Source organism: Zonotrichia albicollis, chromosome 24 (assembly GCF_047830755.1).
Source record: "Zonotrichia albicollis isolate bZonAlb1 chromosome 24, bZonAlb1.hap1, whole genome shotgun sequence".
In the NCBI taxonomy this organism is placed as follows: domain Eukaryota; kingdom Metazoa; phylum Chordata; class Aves; order Passeriformes; family Passerellidae; genus Zonotrichia; species Zonotrichia albicollis.
Window position 1 is genome coordinate 1,128,419 of NC_133842.1, and position 18,038 is coordinate 1,146,456.

At 41.1% G+C, this 18,038-nt stretch overlaps 1 protein-coding gene across 1 annotated transcript in view; it reads left to right on the top strand.

Moving 5' to 3' along the window:
- LOC141731627 (uncharacterized) overlaps positions 1 to 18,038 on the top strand; it is a 48,673-nt gene that overhangs the window by 9,262 nt on the left and 21,373 nt on the right. Inside the window, 4 exon segments of the mRNA XM_074558041.1 lie at positions 7,014 to 7,171; positions 13,834 to 13,916; positions 13,918 to 13,963; positions 14,802 to 14,859. Of these exon segments, the coding sequence (XP_074414142.1) occupies positions 7,014 to 7,171; positions 13,834 to 13,916; positions 13,918 to 13,963; positions 14,802 to 14,859 (345 nt within the window).

Consider the following 18,038-nt stretch of genomic DNA (forward strand, 5'->3'; position numbering starts at 1 on the left):
AATAACACCAAACCTCTTCTTATCCTGGCTATTCCCAGCCCCCTGCGGCCGCCTCTGCCTCGGGAAGGTAATTAATTAGTTAATTAATTGTTAATTAGTAATTATGGATTGGTTTTGGGAAGTTAAAGCCCAAATTAGTGACCCCAAACCCCTCCCCAGTCACTGCAGGGACCCCAAACTTCATCTTATCCTGGTTATTCCCAGCCCCTGCAGCCTTGGGAAGGTGATTAATTAACTAATTAGTAATAATTAATAGTTATTAGTGATTATTGTTAATAAAAATCCAAAATTGGGAACCCAAACCCCATCCTAGTCATTCCCAGTAACACCAAACCTCCTCCTACCCTGGTTATTCCCAGCCCCTGCAGCTTTGGGAAGGTGATTAATTAACTCATTAATTAGTAATTAGTAATTATGGATTGGTTTTGGGAAGTTAAAGCCCAAATTAGTGACCCCAAACCCACCCCAGTCACTGCAGTGACCCCAAACTTCATCTTATCCTGGTTATTCCCAGCCCTCTGTGGCCTCAGGAAGGTGATTAATTAACTAATTAGTGATTAATTAATAGTTATTAGTGATTATTGTTAGTAAAAATCCCAAATTGGGTACCCAAACCTCATCCCAGTCATTCCCAGTAACACCAAACCTCCTCCTATCCTGGTTATTCCCAGCCCCTGTGGCTTTGGGAAGGTGATTAGTTAATTAATTAATTAGTAATTAATAGTTATTAGTGGTTATTGTTAATAAAAATCCCATATTGGGAACCCAAACCCGCCAGAGTCATTCCCAGTAATGCCAAAGCTCCTCCTATCCTGGTTATTCCCAGCCCCTGCAGCCTCAGCAAGGTGATTAATTAACTAATTAGTAATTAATTAATAGTTATTAGTGATTATTGTTAATAAAAATCCTTAATTGGGAACCCAAACCTCACCCCAGTCATTCCCAGTAACACCAAACCTCCTCCTGTCCTGGTTATTCCCAGCCCCTGCAGCCTTGGAAGGTGATTAATTAATTAATTAATTGTTAATTGGTAATTATGGATAGGTTTTGGGAAGTTAAAGCCGAAATCAGTGACCCCAAACCCACCCCAGTCACTGCAGTGACCCCAAACTTCATCTTATCCTGGTTATTCCCAGCCCCTGCAGCCTTGGGAAGGTGATTAACTAATTAATTAATTAGTAATTAGTAATTATGATGGGTTTTGGGAAGTTAAAGCCCAAATTAGTGACCCCAAACCCACCCCAGTCATTCCCAGTAATGCCAAACCTCATCTTACCCTGGTTATTCCCAGCCCCTGTGGCCTTAGGAAGGTGATTAATTAACTAATTAGTAATTAATTAGTAATTATGGATTGGTTTTGGGAAGTTAAAGCCCAAATTAGTGACCCCAAACCCACCCCAGTCACTGCAGTGACCCCAAAGCTCTTCCTGTCCTGGTTATTCCCAGCCCCTGTGGCCTCAGCAAGGTGATTAATTAACTAATTAGTAATTAATTAATAGTTATTAGTGATTATTGTTAATAAAAATCCCAAATTAGTGACCCCAAATCCCACCCCAGTCATTCCCAGAGCTCCCCAGCAGCTGCCTGGGCCTCTCACAGGCGGTAATTATGAACTCATTAATTAGGGATTATTAATGAATTATTAATTTTTTATTGCCGGGGTTTTGTGGGTGAATTCCAGGTGGGTTTGGGCCAAATTGGGGAGATTTTTGGGGGGAACTTTGCTCAAATTTTGGGCGGTTTAGGGTGAAATTCTGATTTTTTTTGGATAAATTCCAGAGGTTTTTTTTTGGAAAATTTCAGGTGTTTTCTGGGAAAATTCTGGATATTTTTGGGATAAATTCCAGGTTTTTTCTGGGTCAAATTCTGCGTATTTTTTGGGTGAATTCTGGTTGTTTTTAGGGTCAAATTCTGGTTATTTTTTCAGGAAATTCTAGGTGGTTTTTGCGTGATTTTTATGTGGTTTTCGCTCAAATTCTGGGTGGTTTTTTGGGTCAAATTCTGCTTATTATTTGGGAGAATTGCAAGTGTTTTTCGGGTCAAATTCTGCGTGTTTTTGTCAAGTTCTGTGTATTTTTTGGGTGATTTTTATGTCGTTTTTGCTCAAATTCTGGGTGTTTTTTTGGGTGAAAGTCCTGTTATTTTTAGGGTAAATTCCAGGGGGTTTTGGGATCAAATTCTGGTTGTTTTTTGGATAAATTCAAGGTATTTTTTGGGAAATTTCCAGGTGTTTTCTGGGTCAAATTCTGCGTGTTTTTTGGTCAAATTCTGGGTGTTTTTTTTGGGTCAAATTCTGTTTATTTTTAAGATAAATTCCTGGTGCTTTTGGGTGAAATTCTGCTTATCTTTTGAGTGAATTCCAGCTTTTATTTAGGTCAAATTCTGGATTTTTCAACTGTTTTTTGGGTGAAATTCCAGCAGTTTTTCACACAAATTTTTACAATTCCCCCCTGTTTCTTGCCCAAATCCCACTTTTCCTCCCCAACTCCCCCTTTTTCCCCCAAATCCCCATTTTTCACCAAAATTCCCTTTTTCCCCCCCAGTTATGGCAGAGGAAATTTCAGGTGTTTTCTGGGTGGCTTTTATGTGGTTTTTGCTCAAATTCTGGGTGGTTTTTTGGGTGAATTTCAGGTTATTTTTAGGATAAATTCCAGGTGTTTTTTGGGAAATTTCCAGGTGTTTTCTGGGTCAAATTCTGGTTATTTTTTGGGAAAATTCCAGGTGTTTTTGGAAAAATTCCAGGTATTTTTTGGGGCAAATTCTGCGTATTTTTTGGGAGAATTCCAAGTGTTTTTTGGGTCAAATTGTGGTTATTTTTTGGATAAATTCGAGGTGTTTTTTGGGTGAATTCCAGGTGTGTTTGGGGTGATTTTTATGTGGTTTCTGCTCAAATTCTGGGTGGTTTTTTGGGTCAAATTCTGTTTATTTTTTGGATAAATTCCAGGTGTTTTTTGGGTGAATTCTGGTTGTTTATGGGGTCAAATTCGGGTTATTTTTTGGGAAATTTCCAGGTGTTTTTTGGGTGATTTTGATGTGGTTTCTGCTCAAATTCTGAGTGTTTTTTTTGGGTCAAATTCTCTTTATTTTTTGGGTGAATTCCAGGTGGTTTTGGGTGAAATTCTGTTTATTTTTTGGGTGAATTCCAGCTTTTATTTGGGTCAAATTCTGGATTTTTTGGGGTAAAATTCCAGGTGTTTTCTGGGTCAAATTCTGGTTATTTTTTTGATAAATTCCAGGTGGTTTTGGATCAAATTCTCGTTATTTTTTGGATAAATTCCAGGTGCTTTTTGGGAAATTTCAGGTGTTTTCTGGGTTAAATTCTGTCTGTTTTTTTGTCAAATTCTGTGTATTTTTTGGGGTGATTTTTATGTGGTTTTTGCTCAAATTCTGGATGTTTTTTTGGGTCAAATTCTGTTCATTCTTTGGATGAATTTACGGTTATTTTTAGGGTAAATTCCAGGTGGTTTTGGGTGAAATTCTGGTTATTTTTTGAGTGAACTCCAGCTTTTATTCTTGTTATTTTTGAGCTAATTCCCAGTGGTTTTCACTCAAGTTCTGGGTGGTTGTTTGGGTCAAATTCTGTTTATTTTTTGAATTTCTGGTTATTTTTAGGGTAAATTCCAGGTGGTTTTGGGTGAAATTCTGGTGTGTTTTGGGTGAAATTCTATTTATTTTTTGGGTGAATTTGAGATTATTTTTAGAGTAAATTCCAGGTGGTTTTGGGTGAATTTCTGGTTATTTTTTGAGCGAATTTTAGTTGTTTTTTGGGTGAATTTTAGGTGGTTTTGGGTGAAATTCTGGTTATTTTTTGGGTAAATTTTAGCTGTTTTTGGGGTGAAATTCCAGCTGTTTTTTGGGTGAAATTCCAGTGGTTTTTCACACAAATTTTTACAATTCCCCCCCTATTTCTTGCCCATCTCCCCCTTTTCCCCCAAATCCCCCTTTTCCCCCCAAAATCCCCATTTTTAACCAAAATTCCCTTTTCCCCCCAGTTATGGCAGCGGAAATTTCAGGTCTCTTTTGGGTGAATTCTGGGTGGTTTTTGGGTGAAATTCTTCTTATTTTTCAGTTAATTCCAAGTGGTTTTTGGGTCAAATTCTGGTTATTTTTTGGGTAAATTCCAGGTGTTTTCTGGGTCAAATTCTGGTTATTTTTTGGATAAATTCCAGGTATTTTTTGGGTGAATTCTGGTTGTTTTGGGGGTCAAATTCTGGATATTTTTTAGGTAAATTCCAGGTGTTTTTTCGGTCAAATTCTGCGTGTTTTTTGGTTGATTCTGATGTGTTTTTTTAGGTGAATTTGACATTATTTTTAGGGTAAGTTCCAGGTGGTTTTGGGTGACATTCTGCTTATCTTTTGAGTGAATTCCGGCTTTTATTTAGGTCAAATTCTGAATTTTTCAGCTGCTTTTTGGCTGAAATTCCAGCGGTTTTTCACACAAATTTTTACAATTCCCCCCCTGTTTCTTGCCCAAATCCCACTTTTCCTCCCCAGCTCCCCATTTTTCCCCCCAAATCCCCCTTTTTCCCCAAAATCTCCCATTTTTAACCAAAATTCCATTTTTTTATCCCCAGTTATGGCAGCAGAAATTCCAGGTGTTTTTTGGGTGGAGTTCAGGTGTTTTCTGGGTGACTTTTATGTGGTTTTTGCTCAAATTCTGGGTGGTTTTTTGGGTGAATTTCAGGTTGTTTTTAGGATAAATTCCAGGTGTTTTTTGAGAAATTTCCAGGTGTTTTCTGGGTCAAATTCTGGTTATTTTTTGGATAAATTCCAGGTGTTTTTTGGGTGAATTCTGATTGTTTTTGGGGTCAAATTCAGGTTATTTTTTCGGAAAATTCCAGGTGTTTTTGGAAAAACTCCAGGTATTTTTTGGGTCAAATTCTGCGTATTTTTTGGGAGAATTCCAAGTGTTTTCTGGGGCAAATTCTGTGTGTTTTTTGTCAAATTCCAGGTGTTTTTTGGGTGATTTTTATGTGGTTTTTGCTCAAATTCTGGGTGGTTTTTTGGGTCAAATTCTATTTATTTTTTAGGTGAATTTCTGGTTATTTTTTGGGTAAATTCCAGGTGGTTTTGGGTGAAATTCTGGTTATTTTTTGCGTGAATTCCAGCTTTTATTTGGGTCAAATTCAGGATTTTTCGGGGTAAAATTCTAGCTGTTTTTTAGTAAATTGCAGCTGCTTTTTGGGTGAAATTCCAGGTGTTTTTTGGGAAATTTCCAGGTATGTTCTGGGTCGAATTCTGGTTATTTTTTGGGTAAATTCCAGGTGTTTTTTGGGTGAATTCTGGTTGTTTTTGGGGTCAAATTATGGTTATTTTTTGGGTAAATTCCAGGTGTTTTTTGGGTCAAATTCTGCGTGTTTTTTGGTTGATTCTGATGTGGTTTTTTGGGTGAATTTTAGGTTATATTTAGGGTAAATTCCAGGTGGTTTTGGGTGAAATTCTGGTTATCTTTTGAGTGAATTCCAGCTTTTATTTAGGTAATATTCTGAATTTTTTCAACAGTTTTTTGGGTAAAATTCCAGCGGATTTTCACACAAATTTTTACAATTCCCCCCCTATTTCTTGCCCATCTCCCCCTTTTCCCCCCAAATCCCCATTTTTCCCCCAAATCTCCCATTTTTAACCAAAATCTCCCTTTTCCCCCCAGTTATGGCAGCGGAAATTTCAGGTCTCTTTTGGGTGAATTCTGGGTGGTTTTTGGGTGAAATTCTTGTTATTTTTCAGTTAATTCCAAGTGGTTTTTGGGTTAAATTCTGGATATTTTTTGGGAAATTTCCAGGTGTTTTCTGGGTCAAATTCTCTTTATTTTTTGGATGAATTATGGTTATTTTTAGGGTGTATTCTAGATGCTTTTGGGTGAAATTCTGGTTATTTTTTGAGTGATTTTTAGCTGTTTTTTGGGTGAAATTCCAGCTGTTTTGGGTGAAATTCTGGTTATTTTTTGAGTGAATTTTAGTTGTTTTTTGGGTGAATTTTAGGTGGTTTTGGGTGAAATTCTGGTTATTTTTTGGGTAAATTCCAGGTGTTTTTTGGGTGAAATTCCAGCTGTTTTGGGTGAAATTCTGATTATTTTTTGGGTAAATTCCAGCTGTTTTTTGGGTGAATTTTAGGTGGTTTTGGGTGAAATTCTGGTTATTTTTAGGGTAAATTGCAGCTGTTTTTTGGGTGAAATTTCAGCTGTTTTGGGTGAAATTCTGGTTATTTTTGCAGTGAATTTTAGTTGTTTTTTGGGTGAATTTTAGGTGGTTTTGGGTGAAATTCTGGTTATTTTTTGGGTGAATTCCAACGGATTTTTGGGTGAAATTCCAGCTGTTTTGGATGAAATTCTGGTTATTTTTTGGGTAAAATTTCAGCTGTTTTTTGGATATTTCCAGGTGTTTTCTGGGTCAAATTCTGCGTGTTTTTTGGGTGATTTTTATGTGGTTTTTGCTCAAATTCTGGTTGCTTGTTTGGGTCAAATTCTGTTTATTTTTTGGGTCAAATTCAGTTTATTTTTTGGGTAAATTTCTGGTGGTTTTGGGTGAAATTTTGATTATTTTTTGAGTGAATTGTGGCTTTTATTTGGGTCAAATTCTGGGTTTTTCGGGGTAAAATCTCAGCTGTTTTTTGGTAAATTCCAGGTGTTTTTTGGGAAATTTCCAGGTGTTATCTGGGTGAAATTCTGGTTATTTTTTGGATAAATTCCAGGTGTTTTTTGGGAAATTTCCAGGTGTTTTCTGGGTCAAATTCTGCGTGTTTTTTGCTCAAATTCTTGGTGGTTTTTTGGGTCAAATTCTCTTTATTTTTAGGGTAAATTTCTGGTGCTTTTGGGTGAAATTCTGTTTATTTTTTGAGTGAATTCCGGCTTTTATTTGGGTCAAATTCTGGATTTTTTGGGTGAAATTCCAGCGGATTTTCACACAAATTTTTACAATTCCCCCCTATTTCTTGCCCATCTCCCCCTTTTTCCCCCCAACTCCCCATTTTTCCCCCAAATCCCCATTTTTAAACCAAAATCTCCCTTTTGTCCCCAGTTACGGCGGCGGCTCCGGCAGCTCCAGCTACGGCCAAGCCCCGAGCGGGGGCTACAACCAAACCCAGGGCGGGGGCTACGGCCAGGGGGGCTACGGCCAACAGGGCTCCTACAGCGCCCCCAGCTACAGCCAGCAGGGCCAGTACAGCTCCGGGGGATGTGAGTGATGTTCCACAAAAAAATTGGAATTTTTGGGGTGAAATTTGGGTGAAATTTGGGGATTTTGGGCAAAATCGCGGCTGAAATCGCCTGAAATTTGGGGATTTTGGGGTGGAATTAAAGGATTTGGGATGGGAACAGTCGTTCTACAATCCCACCCAAATCACATCTGGGATGGGAGTGACATTCCAAAAAAAATCCGGGAATTTTGGGTGAAATTTGGGAATTTTGGGCAAAATCGGGAGCGTTTTGTGTGAAATCGGGACTGAAATCGGTCAAATTTTGTGTGAAATTGGCTCGGTTTTAAGGGAATTTTGGGGTGTAGTCGTTCTACAACCTCACCCAAATCATATCTGGGATGCGAGTGGAATTCCAGAAAAAATTTGGGAATTTTTTGGGGCGAAATTTGGGGATTTTTGGGGTGAAATTTGGGGATTTTGCGCAAAATCGCGGGTGAAATCGGCTGTAATTTGGGATTTGGGATGGGAACAGGGTCCTACAACGCCCCCAGCTACAGCCAGCAGGGCCAGTACAGCTCCGGGGGGATGTGAGTGGAATTTCACAAAAAAATTGGGAATTTTTGGGGTGAAATTTGGGGATTTTGGGCAAAATCGGGAGCGTTTTGTGTGAAATCGCGGCTGAAATCGGCTGAAGTTTTATGGGAAATTGGCTCAGTTTTAAGAGAATTTGGGGTGTAGTCGTCCTGCAATTCCCTCCAAATCACATCTGGATGGGAGTGACGTTCCACAAAAAAATTGGGAATTTTTGAGGTGAAATTTGGGGATTTTGGGACAAAATTTGTGGATTTTGCGCGAAATCGCGGCTGAAATTGCTGAAATTTGGGGATTTGGGATGGGAACAGGGGTCCTACAGCGCCCCCAGCTACAGCCAGCAGGGCCAGTACAGCTCCGGGGATGTGAGTGGAATTCCAGAAAAAAATTGGGAATTTTTGGGGCGAAATTTGGGGATTTGAGCAAAATCGGGACTGAAATCGGACAAATTTTGTGTAAAATTTGGGGCTACGGCCAACAGGGCTCCTACAGCGCCCCCAGCTACAGCCAGCAGGGCCAGTACAGCTCCGGGGGATGTGAGTGACATTCCTGAAAAAATTGGGAATTTTTGGGGCGAAATTTGGGGATTTTGGGCAAAATCGGAGCGTTTTGTGTGAAATCGCGGCTGAAATCGGACAAATTTTGTGTGAAATTGGCTCCATTTTAAGGAATTTGGGGTGTAGTCGTCCTACAACCTTACCCAAATCATATTTGGGATGTGAGTGAATTCCAAAAAAAATTGGAATTTTTGGGCCAAATTTGGGGCGAAATTTGGGGATTTTGGGCAAAATCGGGACTGAAATCGGCTGAAATTTTGTATGAAATTGGCTCAATTTAAGGGAATTCGGGCGTAGTCGTCCTACAATCCTACCCAAATCACACCTGGGATGGAGTGGAATTCCAAAAAAAATTGGGAAATTTGGGGCGAAATTTGGGGATTTTCTGGCAAAATCGCGGCTGAAATCGGCTGAAATTTGGGGGACTTTGGGGGATTTTTGGGTGGAACAGGGCTCCTACAGCGCCCCCAGCTACAGCCAGCAGGGCCAGTACAGCTCCGGGGGATGTGAGTGAGATTCCTGAAAAAATTGGAATTTTTTGGGGTGAAATTTGGGAATTTGGGCAAAATCGCGGCTGAAATTGCTCAATTTTTGTGGGAAATCGGCTCAGTTTTAGAGGAATTATGGGGGAATTGATGGATGGTCATCCTAAACAACCCACCCAAATCGTATTTGGGATGGGAGTGACATTCCAAAAAAATTTGGGAATTTTGGGGTGAAATTTGGGATTTTGGGCAAAATCGCGGCTGAAATCGACAAATTTTGTGTGAAATTGGCTCAGTTTTAGGGGAATTTGGGGTAGAATTGAGGGATTTGGGTTGGGAACAGTCGTCCTGCAACCCCACCCAAATCACATCTGGGAAGGGAGTGGAATTCCAAAAAAAATTTGAGAATTTTTGGGGTGAAATTTGGGGATTTGGGCAAAATCGTGGCTGAAATCGGTCAAATTTTGTGTGAAATTTGGGGATTTTTGGGTGGAACAGGGCTCCTACAGCGCCCCCAGCTACAGCCAGCAGGGCCAGTACAGCTCCGGGGATGTGAGTGACGTTCCTGAAAAAAATTGGGAATTTTTGGGGCCAAATTTGGGGATTTTGGGCAAAATCGCGGCTGAGATCAGACAAATTTTGTGTGAAATTGGCTCCATTTTAGGGGAAATTAAGGGTGGAATTGAGGAATTTGGGATGGGAACAGTCGCCCTACAACCCCACCCAAATCACATCTGGGATGGGAGTGGAATTCCAGAAAAAATTTGGGAATTTTTGGGGCGAAATTTGGGGATTTTGGGCAAGATCGGGAGTGTTTTGTGTGAAGTCGCGGCTGAAATCAGCTGAAATTTGTGTTAAATTTGGGGATTTTGGGGGGATTTGGGATGGGAACAGTCGTCCTACAACTCCACCCAAATGTGAGTGACATTCCAAAAAAAATTGGGAATTCTTTGGGACGAAATTTGGGATTTTGGGCAAAATCGCGGCTGAAATCGGCTGAAATTTTGTGTGAAATTTGGGGATTTTGGGATGGGAACAGGGGTCCTACAGCGCCCCCAGCTACAGCCAGCAGGGCCAGTACAGCTCCGGGGGATGTGAGTGACCTTCCACAAAAAAATTGGGAATTTTTGGGGCGAAATTTGGGGATTTTGGGCAAAATCGGGAGCATTTTGTGTGAAATCGCGCCTGAAATTGCTCAATTTTTGTGGGAAATTGGCTCAGTTTTAAGGGAATTTGGGATGTAGTTGTTCTACAACCTTACCCAAATCACATCTAGGATGGGAGTGGAATTCCAAAAAAAATTTGGGAATTTTGGGGCGAAATTTGGGGATTTTGGGGCGAAATTTGGGATTTGGAAAAATCGCGGCTGAAATCGGACAAATTTTGTGGAAATTGGCTCAGTTTTAAGGGAATTTGGGGTGTAGTCATCCTGCAATCCCCCTCAAATCACATCTGGGTGTGAGTGGAATTCCAAAAAAAGTTGGGAATTTTGGGGTTAAATTTGAGGATTTTGGGCAATTTGAGGATTTTGGGCAAAATTGCGGCTGAAATCGGACAAATTTTGTGTGAAATTTGGGGATTTTTGGGTGGAACAGGGGTCCTACAGCGCCCCCAGCTACAGCCAGCAGGGCCAGTACAGCTCCGGGGGATGTGAGTGACGTTCCACAAAAAAATTGGGAATTTTTGGGGCGAAATTTGGGGATTTTGGGCAAAATCGGGAGCGTTTTGTGTGAAATCGCGGCTGAAATCGGCTGAAATTTGGGGAATTTTTGGGGGGATTTGGGGTAGAATTGAGGGATTTAGGGGCCAACAGTCGTCCTACAACTCAACCCAAATGCGAGTGATATTCCAAAAAAAATTGGAATTTTTGGGGCGAAATTTGGGGATTTTGGGCAAAATCGCGGCTGAAATCGGCTGAAATTTGTGTGAAATTGGCTCAGTTTTAGGGGAATTTTGGGTGGAATTAAGGGACAGTCGTTCTACAGCTCCACCTAAATCATATATGGGCTGTGAGTGACATTCCAGAAAAAATTTGGGAATTTTTGGGGCGAAATTTGTGGATTTTGGGCAAAATCGCGGCTGAAATCGGACAAATTTTGTGTGAAATTGACTCAATTTTAGAGGAATTATGGGGGGAATTAAGGGACAGTCGTCCTACAACCCCACCCAAGTCACATCTGGGATGGGAGTGGAATTCCAAAAAAAATTGGGAATTTTTGGGGTGAAATTTGTGGATTTTGGGCAAAATCGCGGCTGAAATCGGACAAATTTTGTGTGAAATTGGATCCATTTTAGGGGAATTTGGGGCAGAATCCTCTTGGATTTGGGGCCACATTTAGGTCCAAAACCTCCAGATGTTTGCAAAAATTCCTATTTTTTCCCAATTTTCCCTAATTTTTCCTTTTTCTCCCCATTTTAGCCACCAGCTCTGGCAGGACGGGGGGTTTGGGGCTGGTTTGGGTCTGAAATTGCCCAATTTTTGCCCAATTTTTGCCCGATTTTTGCCCAATTTTTGACCGATTTTTGCGAAAATTCCCATTTTTTCCCAATTTTCCTAATTTTCCCTTTTTCTCCCCATTCCAGCCAACAGCTCCGGGCAGGACGGGGGGTTTGGGGCTGATTTGGGTCTGAAATTGCCCAATTTTTGCCCAATTTTTCCCCGATTTTTCCCCGATTTTCCCTCAAATTCCCATTTTTTCCCAATTTTCCCAATTTTCCCTAATTCCTGTGTTTTCTCCCCATTTTAGCCAACAGCTCCGGGCAGGACGGGGGCTTGGGGCTGATTTGGGGGCAGAATCCTCTTGGTTTTAAGGCCAAAAGTGCCCGATTTTTGCCCAATTTTTGCCCGATTTTTGCCCGATTTTTACCCAATTTTTCCCCAAAATTCCCAATTTTTCCCAATTTTCCCTAATTCCTGGTTTTTCTCCCATTCCAGCCAGCAGCTACGGGCAGGACGGGGGGTTTGGGGCTGATTTGGGTCTGAAATTGCCCAATTTTTTCCCAATTTTTGCCCGATTTTTCCCCAATTTTTGCCCAATTTTTACCCGATTTTTGCCCGATTTTTGCCGAATTTTTTCCCGATTTTCCCCCAAATTCCCATTTTTTTTAAATTTTCCTTAATTTTCCCTTTTTCTCCCCATTTTAGCCAGCAGCTCCGGGCAGGACGGGGGGTTTGGGGCTGATTTGGGGTTGATTTGGGCTGATTTGGGGTAGAATCTCCTTGGATTTGGGGCCACATTTGGGTCCAAAAAGCCGCGATTTTTGCGAAAATTCCCATTTTTTTAAATTTTCCCTAATTTTTCCTTTCTTTTCCATTTCTAGCCAACAGCCATGGGCTGGTCAGGGAAATTGGGGCTGATTTGGGGTTCATTTGGGCTGATTTGGGTCCGAAATTGCCCAATTTTTGCCCAATTTTTGCCCAATTTTCGCCCAATTTTCGCCCAATTTTTGCGAAAATTCCCATTTTTTTGAATTTTCCCTAACTCCTGTGTTTTCTCCCCATTTTAGCCACCAGCTACGGGCAGGACGGGGGGTTTGGGGTTCATTTGGGGCTGATTTGGGTCTGAAATTGCCAATTTTTGCCCGATTTTTGCCCAATTTTTCCCCCGATTTTTCCCCAATTTTTGCGAAAATTCCCAATTTTTTCCAATTTTCCCTAATCTTTCCTTTTTCTCCCCATTTTAGCCAACAGCTACGGGCAGGATGGGGAAATTGGGGCTGATTTGGGGTTCATTTGGGGCAAAATTCTTTAAATTTGGGGCCACATTTGGGTCCGAAAGTGCCCGATTTTTGCCGAAATTCCCAATTTTTGCCAATTTTTCCTAATTTTCCCTATTTTTTCTTTTTTCTCCCCATTTCCGTTCAACAGCTACGGGCAGGACGGGGGGTTTGGGGCTGATTTGGGTCTGAAATTGCCCAATTTTTACCCAATTTTTGCCCGATTTTTCCCCGATTTTTTGCCGAAATTCCTAATTTTTCCCATTTTTTTTTGGATTTTCCCTAATTTTCCTTTCTCTCCCCATTCCAGCCAGCAGCTACGGGCAGGACGGGGGGGTTTGGGCTTGGTCTGGGTCTGATTTTGGGCAGAATCTGCTCAGATTTGGGTCCGAAATTACCCAATTTTTACCCGATTTTTCCCCAATTTTTCCCTGATTTTTGCGAAAATTCCCTTTTTTTTTAAACTTTCTCTAATTTTCCCTTTCTCTCCCCATTTTAGCCAACAGCTCCGGGCAGGACGGGGGAATTGGGGCTGATTTGGGGTTCATTTGGGGCCACATTTGGGTCCGAAATTGCCCAATTTTTGCCCGGATTTTACCCAATTTTTTCCCCGATTTTTGCCAAAATTCCCATTTTTTCCCAATTTTCCCTAATTTTCCCTTTTTCTCCCCATTTTAGCCAGCAGCTACGGGCAGGACGGGGGGTTTGGGGCTGATTTGGGGTTCATTTGGGCTGATTTGGGTCCGAAATTGCCCGATTTTTGCCCGATTTTTACCCGATTTTTTCCAAAATTCCCATTTTTTCAGATTTTCCCTAATTCCTCTTTTCTTTCCCCATTCCAGCCAGCAGCTACGGGCAGGACGGGGGGTTTGGGCTTGGTCTGGGTCTGATTTGGGGCAGAATCTGCTCAGATTTGGGTCCGAAATTGCCCAATTTTTCCCCGATTTTTCCCCGATTTTCACAGAAATTCCCATTTTTTTCAAACTTTCCCTAATTCCTGTGTTTTCTCCCTATTCCAGCCAGCAGCTCCGGGCAGGACGGGGGGTTTGGGGCTGATTTGGGGCAGAACCTGCTCAGATTTGGGTTGAAAAATGCCTGATTTTTGCCCGATTTTTGCCCAATTTTCGCCCAAAATTCCCATTTTTTCCCAATTTTCCCTAATTCCTGGTTTTTCTCCCCATTTTAGCCAGCAGCTACGGGCAGGACGGGGGAATTGGGGCTGATTTGGGGCAGAACCTGCTCAGATTTGGGTCCGAAATTGCCGGATTTTTGCCCGATTTTCACCCGATTTTCGCAGAAATCCCCATTTTTTCCCAATTTTCCCTAATCTTTCTTTTCTTTCCCCATTTTAGCCAGCAGCTACGGGCAGGACGGGGCCTCGCTGGGCTCGGGGGGGTACCAGGACCCTCCCGGGGGGGGCTCCTACGGCTCCCAGGCCCCCCCCCGAGCGGAGCCGCGGCCGCGGCGCCTTCGGCTCCAACCGGGGCGGCTTCGAGCGCGGAAACCGAGGAAATCGGGGAACAGGGGAGCATCAATGGGGTGAGTGAGCTGAAAATGGAGGAATTGAACCCAAAATTGGTGTGGGAGGGGGGAGAAAATTTGGGGAAAAAAAGAGAGAAGGAAGTGTGAAAATTGGGGTAAAAATGAGGGAAAATTGGGGAGAGAAATGAGGAAAAAATGTGGGAGAAATTGAGAGAAAATGGGGAAAAAATGTGAGGAAAATTGGGAAGGAAATGGAAAAATGAGGGGGGAAATGAGGGAAAAGTGGGACGAGAATGAGGAAAAAATGGGGCAGAAATGTGGAAAAAATGGGGAAGAAATGGGAGAAAAAAATGGGGAGAAAACTGGAGGGAAAAATCAGGACAATGAGGGAAAGGTGGGGAGAAAATGGGGGAAAAGTTGTAGGAAAATAGAGGGAGAAATGGGGGAAAAAGAGGGAAAAATGAAGGAAAATGATATAAAATGGGGAGCAAATGGAGGAAAATTAGAGAGAAAATGGGGGAAAGTGCGGGAGAAATTTTCCATGGGGTGAGTGAGCCAAAAATGCAGGATTTCAGCCCAAAAATGGGCTCTGAGATATGGGAAAAGTGACCCAAAATCACAGGGATGGAGCCCAAAATGGGAATGGAGATAGGGGTGAAATGGGGAATTGGGGCGGCTTCGAGCGGGGAAACCGCGGGAACCGGGGAACCGGGGAGCATCCATGGGGTGAGTGAGCCAAATCACGGGAATTGAACCCAAAATGGGAATGGAATGGGGGAAAGGTGTAGCCAAAATCACAGGGATTGAATCGAAAATGAGAACAGGGATAGTGGGAATTGGGGCGGCTTCGAGCGCGGAAACCGCGGAAATCGGGGAAACCGCGGGGCATCAATGGGGTGAGTGAGCCAAAATCACGGGAATTCAGCCTAAAATGGGCGTGGGAGGGGGGAGAAAATTTGGGGAAAAAATTGGGGAAAAAAAGAGAGAAGGAAGTGGGAAAATTGGGGTAAAAATGAGGAAAAGTAGAGGAAAACGGGGGGAGAAATTGAGAAAAAATTGTGGGAAAATTGGGGAGAAAATGTGAGGAAAGTGGAGGAAAATTGGGAAGGAAATGGAAAAAAATGGTAGGAAAATGAGGGAAAAATGGGACGAGAATGAGGAAAAAAATGGGGAGACAAATTAGGAAAAAATGGGGGAAAATGGAAGAAAAATGTCAAGAGAAATGGGGAGAAAATGGGGTGAGTGAGCCCAAAATGCAGGAATTGAACTCAAAATGGGCACAAGGAAGGGGGGAAATGGGGAGAGAATGGGGCAAAAATTGGGAGTGAAAATGAGGAAAATTGGGGAGAAAATGGAGGAGAAATGTGGAAAAAATGGGGAGAAAAGTGGAGGAAAAATTCAGGAGAAATGGGGGAAAGGTGGAGGAAAAATTGTAGGAAAATGAGGGAAAATTGGGGAAAAGTTGTGGGAAAAAATGATAAAAAATGGGGAGCAAATGGAGAAAAATTAGAGAGAAAATGGGGAGAAATCTTCCATGGGGTGAGTGAGCCAAAAACACCCAAATTCTGCCCAAAATATGGGTGCCGAGATGGGGAGGGAATAGGGAGAGGATGGGGCGAAAATTGGGAGTAAAAATGAGGAAAATTGGGGAGAAAATGGGGAAGAAATGTGGGAAAAAATGGGGAAGGAAATGGGAAGAAATGAGGAAAAAATGGGGAGAAAAGTGGAGGAAAAAATTGGGAAAAATGGGGGAAAGGTGGGGGAAAAATTGTAGGAAAATGAGGGAAAATTGGGGAGAAAATGGGGGAAAAGTTGTAGGAAAATGGGGGAAAATAGAAGATAAAAATGAGGGAAAAATGATAAAAAATCAGGAGCAAATGGAGGAAAATTAGAGAGAAAATGGGGAAAGTGTGGGAGAAATGGGGAGAAACTTCCATGGGGTGAGTGAGCCGGAAATGCAGGAATTGAACCCAAAATGGGCACAAGGGAAGGGGAGAAATGGGAAGGAAGTGGGAGAAAAATTGGGGAAAAATTGGGGAAAAAAAAAGAGAAGAAAGTGTGAAAATTGGGGTAAAAATGAGGGAAAAATGAGGAGAAAATGTGGGAGAAAATGGGGAGAAAATGGGGAAAACAACAGGAAAATGAAGAAAAAATGAGGGAAAAAGTGGTTGGGAAATGAACGAGAAATTGGGGTAAAATGAGGGAAAATTGGGGAGAGAAATGAGGAAAAAAAAAGAAAAATTGGGAAGAAAGTGGAGGAAAAATGGGGAGAAAAAATTAAGGAAAGTTGTGGGAAAATATAGAAAAAAAAGATGGAAAAATGAGGGAGAAATAATGGGGAAATATTGTGGGAAAATGAGGAGAAAATGGGGAAAATTGGGGAGAAAACGTGAGAAAATTGGGAAGGAAATGGAAAAAAATGGTTGGAAAATGAGGGGGGAAATTAAGGAAAAAAGGGATGAGAATGAGGAAGAATTCAGAAAAAATGGGAGAGAAAATGGGGGAAAAAATTAGGAAAAAATGGGGGAAAATGGAAGAGAAATGGGTAAAAAATGGGGGACAAAATGGGGAAAAATTCTGGAAAAATGGGGAGAAAAATGAGGAAAAAAATGGGGGAAAATTGTCAGAAAACAGGGAAGAAATGGGAAAAAAATAGTGGGAAAATGAAGGAAAATAGGGGAAAATGGAGAAGAAAAAATAAGGAAAATTTAGGGAAATTTGGAGGAAAATAAGGAGAAAATTGGAGAAAAAAAATCAGGAAAAATGGGGGAAAGGTGGAGGAAAAATTTAAAAAAAATGAGGGAAAGTTGGGGAGAAAATGCAGAAAAATAAAGAGAAAATGTGGGAGAAATAGGGAGAAAAATGGGGGGAAAATGGTGAAAAATGGGGAGAAAATGGAAAATTAATGGGGAGAAATCAGGGAGAAAATGGAGGAAAATCAGAGGGAAAATGGGAGAAAAATCAGGAAAAAAATGGAGAAAAATGGGGAAAATTTGGGAAAAAGTGGGGGAAAATGGAGAAAAATGAGGGAGAAAATGGGGAAAATTTGGGGGAAAGTTGGGGAGAAAATGGGGGAAAAATGAGGAAAAATTGTGGGAAAATGGGAGGAAAATTGGGGGAGAAATGGGGAAAAATTGGGGAGGAAAATGAGGGAAAATTGGGGAAAAATAATGGGGAAATATTGAAGGAAAAATGGGAAAAAGGGAAATGGGGAAAAAATTCAGAAAAAGCGTCAAAAAATGGGGAAAAATTAAGGAAAATAAAATGAGGAAAAATGAGATTTTGGTTGGAAAAAAAATGAAAAATTTCAAAATTTTTTGGGTTAAAAAAAAAGGTAAAAAATGGATTTTGGTGGAATTTAAAATGGAAAAAATTGGAATTTTTGGGGTGGAAAAAAATGAAAATGTTCCAAGGTCGCTGCAGCCTCTGGTCCCGGCAGGGGGAAAATATTGAGGAGAAAAAGGTGAAATTTGGGGAAAATATTGAGAAAAATAAATGGAATTTTAGGGGAAAAACCCTTTAAAATTGTGGAAAATATAAAAAAGAAAATAAGTGAATTTTGGGGGAAAAATAAGGAAAAAAAAGCGGAATTTGGGGTAAAAATAACAGAAAAAACCTTATGAAAAAGTGGATTTTGGAAGGAAAAAAATGTGATTAAAAGGTGGAATTTAGGGTAAAAAAATCAAGAGAAATAATGGAAATAAAATGGTGGAATTTAGGGGAAAATATTGGGGGAAAAAAGGTGAAAAATGGTGAAAAAAATGGTGAAAAAATGGTAAAAAATGGTGAAAAATGAGGTGTTTTGAGGTCACTGCAGAGAAAAATGGTGGAAAACGGTGGAAAAGTGGATTTGGAAGGAAAATCCACAAATGGGAAAGGTTTGGAGAGGAAATTTTGGTGTCCCGGTGCTTGGAAATGGTGAAAAATGGTGAAAAAAACCCAAAAAAAGCAAAATAATGGGTGAAAAATCACAAAAAAAAGGGTGGAAATAGGAAATAAAAATGGGGAAAAATGGGTTAAAATTGTGGAAAATGGAAAAGTGAGAGGGAAGTGGTGAAAAAGTTGGAAGTGGTGA